At 39.7% G+C, this 13,595-nt stretch overlaps 1 protein-coding gene across 1 annotated transcript in view; it reads right to left on the bottom strand.

Annotated features, from left to right (window-relative positions):
* Positions 1-573: 573 nt before the first annotated feature.
* Positions 574-13,595, bottom strand: part of CDH18 (cadherin 18) — a 245,119-nt gene continuing 232,097 nt past the window's right edge. Inside the window, exons 10-11 of the mRNA XM_077809160.1 lie at positions 3,033-3,284; positions 574-1,064 (exon numbers count right to left, since the gene is read on the bottom strand). Coding sequence (XP_077665286.1) covers positions 574-1,064; positions 3,033-3,284 — 743 coding nt within the window. The remainder of the gene's footprint in view (positions 1,065-3,032; positions 3,285-13,595) is intronic.

Here is a 13,595-nt window from a genome sequence, read left to right as displayed (position 1 = left end):
ATGTTTCAATAAGATTCAATGTGTTACTAATAGGGGCCCACCAAAGGGCCATTTGAGTGGATAATTCCAACGTATCCCTTCTGTAAAGGAATGGATTGCTGGCATTTATCACAGCAGTAACGATCCCCATTGGTTATCTCAGTTTGGGATCCCAAGCCTAGTGCAGAGATAGAAATGCAATGTCACAACTACCTGCATAAGCTCTCCAGTGAACAATCCTCACCACAGGCACCACCATAGACTTACTGTTTTTCTGGCATGTTTAAATATATTGCAATAAAAATGTCATTGCTTCATTTATTTTAGGTATTGTTATGGATATGGTATCACAGACTTTATTTAGCAATTAAAAAATATACACAAAGGACAATTGTTTCTTTCTTTTTCTGTATTTTTCAAAATTTGATTTTCTTCCAGTTGAAGAACCCAGTTTCAAATATGAAAAGGGCACTTGTTTCTACAGTAACTGTGTACAACTTGCTCAGTTCCAAGTACTGTATTCATTTATTGTTACCGCTGCTGTGGTTCGCTCCAGTTTGGGAACTAAAACACTTCTTGTTCCAGGAATGGTAACTAAGTTGTTCTTTCTGATTCTATTTCTCCATAGAGTTCAGCTAGCTTCTTAAACTCTGGTCCCCAGTCACCAAGGTAATTATAATCCTGGTCAGAGTGTGTAGTGGCTGAATCCAGAGAGCTGATAGATCCGGCTTCTGATCTATGACCCTCATACGCATATGTTTGTATGGAGTCATAGGGAGGCACACTGGGATCGAGATCTGCCTCTGCCAATCTTTGTCTAATAAATTCATGAACATCTATACTGTTCAGACTTGAAGAAGGCTGGTGCCTAGGTGCGTGCTTCACGTCAGGACGCACATCCCTCCGATACTTCAGCTCCTCAGCAGCTGATGGGTTCCGCAGGGCTGAGATGTCAAATGCTTCAGTGTCCTCCTCTCCACCACCCTCGTCATCATACGTGACAATGTTTTCCCGAACATCCTCCTCGGAAATGATCAGGGGCTCCTTTTTGCTGCGTCTTAATGTAATGAAAAGGACCACAATTGCTAAAGAGAAAATTGCAGGTATTAGGTTAGGTTTACAGGCATTACATATGAAATAAGCAACATATCTCTTACATGGGTCACAAATACGAAATCCCAAATAAAAACGGATCAGACACTTGTGGACTGCTATTTGGATTCTTGCATTATGATGTTGGGCTTCAACGGAGTTATGATTAACTCAGCAGTATGTTTGTATACCCCGTGGCCAATATTTTCAAACCTGGATGCCTAAATTTGGGCATCAAAGAACAGATTTGCAGCTGAAATGGAGCTGGTGTCCAACTGAGCTGTGCCAATTTACATCTGCTGAAAATCCAGCCACTAAAATCCACCACCGGCAACTAAATAAGGGCATCCTGCTTTTCAGAGGTGCAGAACACCTGCAGCTTGCGCTGACTTCACTGGAAATTGTGGCTACTTAGGACTGGTAACATCAGGCCACTTTTGTTAATACCAAGCTTTAGTTACAACCCTACTCCTCCCCATGTCCCTCAACAGCTCCACTACTCAACACATACGTTTCAAATTTCCATTTCCCATTATGGACCCTTGTAAAGTTCAGATTGCCTGTGTGTTCCTGTGTGTCATAAAACTGAGCACACATAATGTAAAACACTGGAAGAATATGTAATACACATAAACTAGAGGTTTTTGTGAGTACAGCTAAAGTTTACCTCCCATGCACAGCCCATTGGTGGAAGAACAGGCTCTATTGTCAATAAGGCCCCGATTCTGCAAGTTGTCATATGCAGACAGTCTGCTGTACCCATGTGGAGTCCCACTTAAATCAGTGGAGTTCCCTGTTGGCACAGCAGCCTGCCAGAATATAGCAAGCAGTGCCTATAATGACTAAGAGGGAAATTTCCAATGGCACAAAGGGCAGTTGGGTGTCCAACCCTGATTAATTATCAATGAGATTGGGGTGCCTGATTCCTGCTTTGAAAATCTTCACCTAATATACGAAAGATGAGATTTTTCAACACTGCATAAGGGATCTGGATGCCCAATTCCTAATAAAATTAATAATCAATTAGCTATCAACTTAAAATCTTCAAGGTTTTGTGTTTTCCTTTTGGAAAAAACAATAACAAAATGCTCTTTCATTTCCATGTCCATGTATTTGCACATATTGTGACTGAAATGTTGATAACATAACTCAAGTGCGTTTCTGTACATTTTAAAGTTATACTCTAAAACCCAGGAAATGGCTGAGATAAGCTGTGGCGAAAGGAATCAGTAGAAAGAGCACAGGCTTTCAAGATAAATTCATTGATTTAAGGGATGTACGTGGGTCACAGGACAAATCCCATTGTTTCAAACATTCTCTGTTAGAATGCATAAAAACACATGGATAGTACAATGATGTTTATGTACAACATGTTGTATCTCTGCCAAATGAGAATATTAAGTAATGGGTAAATTAAAATTGGTCTGGGAAAATAGAGAAAATGCATATCCACGGACATTTATCTAATGGAATCATTTTGTCATTTAATATGTCCCCTGCCCCTCTTGATTATGTTGTGCACTGATATCAGCTCATCTCACAGAGGTAATTAGAAAGTGGCTTTTGTACAGTATTAATAGTGCTTCTTACAGAGTAATGCAATTCAAAACTCTTTTCCTCATCTCTCTTCTTTATCATTTTTCCAGCTGTTCTAGTGATGATCCTTGAGTCAATGGCTTTCTGAAACCTTTTCAAATTACCTGGGAAGATCTACAATGCTAATTACTCTGACCTCTGGACATTTTTTTCTACAGGATGCCAGTTTTTCACCAGTATGCTTTACAGGCATTTTTCCTAATAATTTTAGCAAAACCTATCTATAAAACCACAGCTTTATATTTCTAATTACCTCTTTTCACAAGTAATCCCTGATTCAGAAACGCATGGTAGTAAAAGCCGCTACTGCCACGTTCTGAAGGCTAATGAAAGGATATCAGTATTTAACCAAGAGAGTGGCTTACCCAGAAGAATGATGACACAGAGCAGAATTGCAATTAAGGCTCCTGTGCTCAAACCGGCTGAGGAAAGGAAAGCTTCGGCATGGCAGGTCCGAACGCGCCCATCTCTCTCACATGCACAGACCCTGATTGTAAGGGTGCTGCTGCTGCTGAGAGAAGGGATTCCACTATCAGAAATCAAAATCGGGAGGTAGTAGACATCTTGAGTAGTTCGACTGAATCTCCTCCGTCTGGTCAGGATACTGGCTGTGTTATCTATAATCACAAAAAGCAGGACACCCTGGCTTAATGAAGAATAATTATGATTTATTGTTTCTGTCATGCCCAAGGGTGTGAGAGACACCTCAACAAACAGACAGTCCCTGCCTCAAAGGGCTTACATTCTACAATTTAAACATGGCAGGACAAAGGTGTGTGACAGAGGAAAACAACAGGGGGGAGTGTGGTGGGATTAGGCAAGGTTACATAAATATCATGTGCCAGCTTTGCTAGTTCACTTCTTGATGACTTAATTTACTTTGATAAAGTTTTTGGGTCTCATTCTCACTTAAGGACACTTTGTACCATCTGGGTAGTGTAAAGGGACCTGAAAGGGGGTGCACATGTAACTTACATCCACTTAAAGTCCCATTTTCCACTACCACAGTTGTGTAAAAGTTCTTTAGCATAAATGAGAATAAGGCCCTTCAATTTAACTGACTGTGTTTCTTATAGGCTTCACAGCAGAAGTGAGTTATCAGGAGAGATCTGAGCGAGGAGAAGAGGGTGGCCAAAAAGCACCAGCTGTGTGACATTCAAGGTGGAGGTGAGAGTTGACAGAGTGAGCTAGGGTAGGGGGCATGGGAAGTTAGAAGGTGACACTCAGCTAAAGGGAGGGAACAGGCAAATGGATTCGAGTCAGAGCAGAACAAAAAAGAGGGGAGAGGAAGTTCATGTTGAATTTCATTACTTAAAAGTTCCTCAGGTCCAGCTGGCAAGCTCTGCAGTTAATAATACTAAGGGGTTATTTTAATTTTACATTTATATGATAGTAGCACCCAGAGGCCCTCATTAGGATCAGGACCCCATTGTGCTAGGTCAGGGATTGGCAACCTTTGGCACACTCCCACCAGCTGCGGTTCGCCACTGCAGGCCAATGGGGGCTGCGGGAAGCGGCGTGGGCCGAGGGATGTAGTGGCTGCCGCTTCCCGCAGCCCCTATTGGCCTGCAGCAGTGAACTGTGGCCGGTGGGAGTTGCGATTGGCCAAACCTGTAGATGCTGCAGGTAAACGAAACAGCCCGGCCTGCCAGCGGATTTCCCTGACCGGCCGCGTGCCAAAGGTTGCCAATCCCAGTGCCATGGGTTGTGCAAACACATAAGAAGACACTGTTCCTACTCCAAACAGCATGCAATCTTCTAAGAAGTCAAGTGGAAGAGGGAATTGATACATTTTTATATACATATACACATCTACAGAAGTATTTTTTAGTTATTATAAACAAGAGTCACTTATCCCCATCAACATGGTACCAAATCCATCCTTAACTGATTGATTTCTTAAAGACATTGTGAGCAGAGATGAATCCTGAGGAGCAATATGAAAGAGGAGGATAGTGGCCATACAGATCAGTTCAGGGAGTGTTGCGACGTTTTCAAGAGAAACTTGTAAGTGAGCTGATGAGTCTGGTATCACTGGCAGAGCTGAGGAGATGGGTCATCGTGTATGTGAATACATATGATCATGGAGATGTATCTCTGTAAGAGTGGAGTGATTAAGGAGGAGAAAACAGGGGGATGATTTTGTAATATTACTGGGAGTCAACAGATGATACTGTTACATAGATAGCCTCACAAGCTTTGTTTAACCAACACTACAGGCAGGAAGATCTTGCACACACATGTGTTGGGGCAATTCTTTTTTGGAAGTGGCTTTCACATCACTATTAAAGTCTGTTCACTGCCTGACTCTTTCTGATTGGAATATTTTTGTTTAGGTGTTGAACTGCTGCGTACAGGACATACTGAAGCAAACATATATATATGGTCTCAGAAGCTCAGTGAGTGCTGAAGAATGCTAAGAAAGAACAACTGACCAAGATTATGGTGTGCTGAAGTCCATCCAGTTAGGATGAACTGAGGAAAGTATGAATTTTTCCTGAGGAATGGAGGAAACTGAAGCAGGAAAGAGCATACATATTGTTAAGAGTCCTGTTAAAGGGCCTGAACAGCTGGGTTGGCTTAGTGATGCTTCAAGACTCTGCTAACAATGCTTTGGGAAAGGGGCACACCAAGAGAACTAGGTAGATGTCACTGAAAAAGGGATACAGGTGCAGGAATATAGATAGAATGGCACGTTCCAGCCCACATGGCTAGTTGTTTTCCATGGTGGGGAGGGGTCATGAGTATGGCTAGGTTGGGTAGGTATTACTTACTTGGTTTTGATTCAATAAGCCAGCCCTTTCTCTATCAAGCTCTTTGTGCCAACACTTTAAACATTGATCTCATCTGTCTCTCTATCCTAACATTTCACCCATGCCTGCAGCAAGATCTATGTACGTATGTGACCCCCATCACCATGGGACTGGAATACTTGGCAATCATTAATGGATTTCATTCTCAACACCCTGTGAGGTAGATATTATCCCATTTTTACATGTGGGTAACTGAGGCAAAGGGTAGATTAATTGACATACCCAAGATCACACAGGAAGTCTGTGACTGAGCCAGGAACTGAATGTGTTTCCCAAGTTCCAGTCCAGTGGCCTGTTCACTGTGCTTATTGGTGCTTTCTTAGATGACTTAGCTAAATACATTTATCTTTGTCTCCATTTCCACTGGTTGCAATATATAAAACTGCCTCTTAAGTCTCCTTCCGCACTTAAAGGTCAAGGTGCCACTTTTGTGGGTTTTGCTCTGAGGCAGGCTGGCTGCCCAGCAGACTTCCTCCCACTCTTTTGGTGGTATGATGCCTGCCTGCTTTGTTGCCCATAAATCCATGATCAGACCCCATGTATAAAAACACAAATAGATGATTCTTTTGAAGTCATTAACACCCACTGACAGTATGTTCCTACAAAACAGCCTGAGAGTGGGGAAATAATATTTATAATGATACAATCTATCCCCTCTGTTACTGAGGTGCTAGGGTGTTGCACACTTAACATAAAATGAATGAAAACCCCTCAGCAATAATTAAAACGGTGTCAAATAGTCTGCAAGAAAACCCCAACAGGAGTACTACACAAGAAACACAGCAAATCTGTACAGCTGCTTTTGATTTTGTGACACAGACCTTATTCCAAAATACACCTAAAAGTGTATGCAATACAAAAAGATTTGTTTTAAGACATCTCCAAATACGCTGATAAAATTTTAGTTTTTACCATGCATTGTCCGGGGAGGTAGCCTTAATGAGACTCTGCAGCTATGACATTTTATTAAAAAAATCAAGATCCCTCCACTAATATTCACTGTTTCACCATTAAAGTACATGCTATTTCCACCTTATTTTGCAGCACCCCTCATTTTGTGTTTACAATTGTGTCACTTGATTGAAAAGATCAAATTAAATGTCACTGGGATTCAGATTACATTTATTATATTCAGAGACCTCTTCCCCAGAGCTGGGTGAGTACTGGCCTGCGGATTCTATTCACAGACTGTGCCATGGAAAGAGGTTCATCGAGTTCACAGGTCCACAGGTTTTACAGGCCTCTGCCAATTTAATTTAAAAAGAATTGGAAGATTCGTAAGGCTTATTTGACAAGAGGTTGGAAGAGCTTGTTCTTTGATACATGTATGACATTTTACATTTACTAAAATGTTTTTCACAAACAATTTCAGTTCTTTTATTCTAGCATACGGATGGGGCGATGGGCTATCATGATGCTGAATTGGCTACAAAAGACCATAATATTGACCTTGCCACTCATTAAACAGTGGGGGGCTGTTGTCTGGCTTGTTGGAAAAGAAGTGTGCCCCCTTTAAGGGCTAGAAAGCCAAGAAGTGACTTCTGACTGCAGCAGCAGACCGGGGCAGCATGGAGTCTCTGACCTGTTATCCACAGGTGACCGTAAGAGAGGGGAGACTATATAGATTCATGCTGGTGCAGAAAAAGCCTTCTTTTACCTGGACCAGTGGAACAGCACCCATCCTACCACCCATGAAAGTGGTAAAATACCAGATTTTGTCAGGTTCTGCTGTGGGCATTGCACTAGTTGCTCCTTTCTTGGGGCAAGGGAAAAGGGGCTGGGAAGAAATTTTTCCCTCACCACCAGATTGGCAAAGGCAAAGTGTTTTTGTATTATTTTTTCCTTCCTTACAGCAGGTTCAGGAGGGCTTAGTTGGGCGAACATGAGAGAGGAATTAGACTATGATGTCGCAACTCATTATGTAAAAGTGGTGAGGCTGTCCAGTGCAAGAATGCCTTAGGGAAGGGATACAACGATCAGACAAAATGGATTGGTAAAGGAGGTATGCTTTAAAGGAGCAAAAACAGAGATATGGACTGAATTCCCATTGACTTCAGTTCCCAAAATTGCCACTGACTTCAGTGGGGCCAGGACTTTACACATTGTCATTGTTCATCTAATAACTCTGCCCATATCTGGGATAATTCAAGTTAACTTGTTCTGACCTTGACACCAAGAACAAGATCTTTAGTAATTTTCATACCCAAAAGTACAATGTTATACAATAATGTTTTATTTAATATGGCAAAATTCCCATTGCCTTCAATGAGGCCAGGATTTCACTCCATGTGTTTTTGTAGTGCAAATCTGCAAACCACTCCAAGAGCTAGATTTGCAATATGTGAAGGAGGATCATTGTACAAAAGAGCCAACAAATTTGACATTTTAAGAACATATATCTTCCAGAATGCAATGTCAGGCCTTAAAAATCCAACTGAATTGCATTCTATCAACCAGAATTTTGATGAAACAGCATAACTAAAATGTAGGCAAATACTTTAATTTGCAACATGACTTTTTAAAAAGTGCCATATCCTGACTGGCACTGGGCTCCTGAAATTGCAATGAAGTCAATGGGAGTTGCAGGTACTCAGCACATCTCAGCAATTTTGTAATAGAATGGTCAACAGTAGGGATGGTTTGATTTCAAGTTGTAAGAAAAATGGGATGAGAAAACACCACAAAGTCATCTAGACAATATAATAAAGTAAAAATATCAAGAATATATTTAAGGGCTAAAGCTTGTAGTGCAATTCCATTTTCGTGACAAGTAACACCATATCCATCAACTGAGCATCAACAGTTGCATCAGTCATGAGGCTCATCCCAATACAAGTCATCCTCAGATCTTCTACAGCTAATCAAACATGTAGTAGCAAGTCCTATTAAGAATACTGATGATGGCCCTTTACTTCTTTTTGGCGATTTATTATTTTTCTGTTGTGATGGTGTCTACAGGCCCCAACATATAAGCTCAGTTACTCTGTGTAAATTTAGACAGAATAAGAAATTCCTACAGTATTTGCCCATGTAAATCTGCCTGGGATGACATCCAGAAGAGGCCCAGTCTTTAAATCTGGGCAGGAAAGCATAACCTCCTCCTTTCTTCCCCTGACATAAATCTAACCTAGAGTGAGTGATCCAATGATGCAGCTAAAATAGCAGTGACAAAAATGCAGTCTGTTAAGAAAAAAAGCCAAACACATCAGAGACCTAATACGAGAGCAAAAAGTGAACCATCCTGAGCAGAGAGGGTTTAAAGTCACACAAAAAACATGAGTAGCAACCAAGCAATGATGAAAGAATTTAAGCATGGAAGCTTATTGGCAAAGCTGTGAAGGAAAGAACATTGAAACATGAGGTCTGATATGAAATAAGGCAGCAGATAACTGCAGACAGGGGGAAATCCAAACTGAAAAAGCACAAAGATGTCAAAAGAAAAAAAAATAGGCAAGGTTGCGAGAAGATGAAATAAAAAAGTCATGGACGAAGTTGGCAGACGTAACACTAGAGTGAAGAAATCTTGAAAGAACGAAGTTTAACCCCACCACCCCAATGAGAAGCTGACATTTTTATACTGTATAAAATAAATTAGTAAACACCAAAGAGTTGGAAGAATGCAATGCAACAACATTTTTCACAGTTTTGCATTTTTAACTCTTTTTAAAAAAGATAGTAACCATCAAGAGGCATGGGTTTAAACACAAAAGCAGTTAGAACCAAGGTCTCTAATTTAGAAATGCCCTTGATCATGGTCATTTTGGTACTTTATATGCTTTCTAAAAGTACTTACAGCATGGAATAAGTAGACAAAACCCTAGCTGGAATGTGTCTAAGATCGCTAAAATAGTAAGCAAAATTAGAGCCATGTGTACAAAAAATAAATATTTTTCTCTCCCAGTGGAGGTTTACAGATATAAATACAAGCAAAGGAGGTTGTAGGTATGTGTTGTGGTGGTGGAATAGAAGGTCCAGGGGTATCAGTATGTTCATATATTCTAATGTTCATTATTACTATGGGGGAAACCTTGATAAAGGTAATACCTAGCTGTTATATAGTGCTTTTCTATGGTGGATCTCAAAGTGCTTTACCGAGGAGGTCAGTATCTTTACTCCATGTGGGGAAACTGAGCACAGGAAGGTGAAATGACTTGCCCAAACTCATCCCTCAGGTCAGTGATAGTAGCAGAGCTGGTGTTCAGAATCTCATTCTAGTGACTAAATATGAATAAAGTGAATAAATGTACAAAAGTTCAGCCAAACATTTCCTCAATGACTTTTCTTCCTATGCTTTTTATATTTACACTGGGTGACTTTTCTGAGGGAGGAAGAGAAGTTGGAGAAGCCACTGAGAGGGAAACTATGGACTGTGCAACTTATAAGTGGAAAAACTTAACATGAAGCAAAAAAATCCCACAAATGTAGAAGGCCAAAGACAGTGGGGTACAAAGAAAGATGCTAATGATCCATTTAAGGGTTATGGGGGAAATAACACAGAGAGTTTCTTCTGACAAAGGAAAAGAGACAAGAAGACAGATATACTGGAACAGAAGCAGTAACCTTAGAATGATGAAAACTGTACAGGTTGGTTCACCAGGCCAGAAGTGAACCAGCCTTTGTAAATAGGCTAGATGGTTCATGTTCAATGACCTATCTATACCTGTTCCATAACAAAATACACTTTGTACATTCCAGTAAGGCCCTTGACACCTTTACAAAGCTGCACCCTTCCTTCCTGAAAAGATCTAAAGTCAGAAGGTGGGTCTCAAGGCTTGCAGGGGATAAGAGGGTTGGCTGCTAAGGGGCTAACTTAGAGGGGGAGGGAAATTTGTCTAGTTTTGTAGCTGTACAAATAACAGTAGTTCATGATAACTGAACTTGTATACACACGAGCTACGCTTTGGAAATACACGGAAGCTGGAACCCAAGACTCTGCTCAAGTGGGTATGAGGTTCAGTGTGGAATATTCCCCACAGCTCTAAGCAATCTTTCTTTACGCTTTGGAATTGTAGACTATGAATCCAGACTATCCTGCACTCAAGGCCATTATCACAATCCTCTTTGTTTCCAAAGTGCTGTTCATCTCTGATTTATATTTTGTTCCCACCCTGAGAAATGCAATGCAGGAATAGGGAAAATATCAAAGAAGCTGAGAACTGGTGCGAGTTCTGGGGAAGGTGAAAGTAGGAGCACTTTGTGGACTACTAATTTATGTATTATACACAAATTGAGAATTCTATTGACACACTACAGGCAAGCACAAGAGAAATGGAAGTCAAAAACAAAATAAAAATCCATTTGTTGCTTTAGGCATATTTTAATTTGTTGCTCTACTCTGCTTACGTCAGCAGTTGAACTTTTAGAAGTTCTCTGAGATATTGTGACTAATTAAAAATAAACAGAATTATCAAAGAGACAATGTTTGCGCTGGTAATATTCCTAAAGTGATAGCTGCCAATTTCTTTTTTTAATATATATTTTATATATTACAATATATAAATGATAGTTGCAAATACAACAAATATACCAAAATACTAGATTCAATATAATACACCAAGTAAATAAAGAGGGTTAGAATAAAGGAAGTCAAGGGGAAGCAACATATTTATCCTCAGAGTCTACATTAATCATAGACCTCTAAAAAGTCAGCTCAAATTGCTGTGTATATTTTGGGCATTTCCTTTCTGCAGAATGCCAGTCATTTGTTAGCTGCAAGGTCAGCCATATCACTGGCCCAGGCATACATATTTGGTGAAGATCAACTTTTCAATTTTATCACGATTAATTTTTTAGTGACCAAAGCTGACATTGGAATCACACCATTTTGTTACCAAGTAATCTGCAGGTATCAGAAATATATCCAAGAATGAAATTTAAGGGAGAGGGCTCCAACTTAGCATCCAATATCAAAGTGATCCTTTGACCTACTGCATACCAGAAATTCTTGACACAGGACACTCCCAAAACATATGCACTAACCTACCAAGAGAGTTACATTTCCTACATCAGTCAGCATTCATGAGGCCCATTATCATTAGCCTTTGTGGAGACCACTGTATATATATATATATTTTTTTTTTTCGGTGAATAAGCCATAGTCTCAGGTCTACAGTTGCTTTTATTTTTGTTAACATTAGATGCAATTGTATTCCATTGGGTAACAGATAGTTGTGTATCCAAATCTCTCTTGCAAGCAACTCTCCAATTATCAGTCTTTGGCAGAATTTTTTGGGACAGAAAACTGTAAAAGGATACCGCTGGCCAAGTAAATCCAGTAAGTTTCCTCCAAAGTAATAAAAATTCTGGAGTTCCCAGTGCATCCAGTCCAAACACATTCATTAGTAAATGCTTTAATTGGAGATGTTTCCATGCTCAGGGGCAGGGCAAGCCAAATTGTTGCTGAAAATCTACAAATACTTTAACTTTTTCATTGCCTATTAGCTGTGAAACAATCATAATTCCTGTCTCCATCAATCCACCCCAGTCAAGGTTTTGCCACTGATTTTAAAAATAGGATTGCTCTATGGGATTGCTTCTTTATGGAAGAATGCATGGAAGAAGAACTTTCTAGCCAAGTATGACTAAAGCTTGCTTCACAGCTGTTATTGTGGAAACGTTGGAGTCTTCAAATCCATAATAATTCAATTCTACAGTGTCTGAAATAGGGAGAGGATATACCAATTCTCATACAATCATAGAATCATAGAAGACTGAACACTTTTTGCAGCCATAGCTAACAGCCACAAAGATACCTGACTTAACAAAAAGGAGATATCATAATTTTCAAAGTTGGAAAAGCCAAACTCTCCCAGAGGGAGGGGGAGCTGTTCAGAATTAGTCTAGGTTTCTTACCTGCATCCTAAAGGAACATTCTGAAAATATTATTGAATTTCTTAAAATAATTTTGAGGAATAGAACTAGGGAGACCCCCCAGAAGATATGAAATTCTGGGAAGGACAGTCATTTTCGGTATATTAATTTTACCCCACAAACTGAGGGGTTAAGGAGTTCCATCTCCCCAAATGGTTAGGTACTTGGGCAATTGTTGGCTTTCTCTATATCTTAGGAATGTCCTGAATATTCTGTATTTGTATAATCAGTATTCCTATACATTTTATGTAAAACGATTGACACTGACAAGTTATGATTTAAGAAAAGACCTTTGTGAGCATAGTTGTTAATGCCTAAGATTTCTGATTTACTCCAATTAATTTTATATCCTGAGAGGTGTCCAAACTTTTAAACAGTTGGGTTAGAAGGTTAGGAATCGTAACTTTGGGCTTAGATACAAATACAAGAGCATCATCCGCATAGAACATAATGTTGGACTCTGTTATCCCCCACCCTGATATCATAAATATATTGATTTGGTCAGATAGCAATGGCTACAATTTCTAGATCTAAATCAAACAGAAGAGGAGAAAGGGGATTCGTCATTCGTCTGTGTAACAGAAATGGGGCAGAAATAATACCTTTGGTCACTACCCTGGAAGTCAGGTTAGAGTACAAAAGTTTAATCCAAGCAAATAAATTGCTTATCAAATCCAAATTTTGCTAACACATGAAAAAGATACTCACAGGCTATGTGATTAAAGGCCTTTTTTGGCATCGAAATAAACAAGAGCTAAGGGTTCCTTAGTATCTCCTGAAGCAGCAATAATATCAGTCAGATGACACAAATTATCTGAGCTTTGTCTATTATGAAGGAAGCCTACCTGATTTATGTGTATAATGTGTGAGAGAAGTTCATCTAATTGCATAGCAAGAGCTTTGACTGAAATCTTAGCATCACAATTTATTGAAGAAATTGGCCTGTGATTTCTACATAGTCCAAGGTCTTTCCCAGGTTTAGAAATATCTGAAATTACAACATCTCTTAGAGTAGGCAGGAGAGTTTGCTCATTCTTGGCCTCATTGAATATGTTCAATAATCTGAGTGTTAAAGTTACATAGAACTTTTTGTAAAATTAAGTTGAGAACCCAGCAACACCAGGAATCTTTGCAACTTTCATTTCTTTTACAGCTGGCATTAGTTCCGTTATTTCTAAAGGAGCAGCTAAAAGTTGCTTCTGATAATTAGAGATCTGTGGAAGAGACAATACACTAGAAAAGTCA

Source organism: Eretmochelys imbricata, chromosome 2 (genome assembly GCF_965152235.1).
Source record: "Eretmochelys imbricata isolate rEreImb1 chromosome 2, rEreImb1.hap1, whole genome shotgun sequence".
Classification (NCBI taxonomy): domain Eukaryota; kingdom Metazoa; phylum Chordata; order Testudines; family Cheloniidae; genus Eretmochelys; species Eretmochelys imbricata.
Note: the sequence above shows the minus strand (reverse complement) of the source record. Positions and strands in the feature narration are given on the sequence as shown.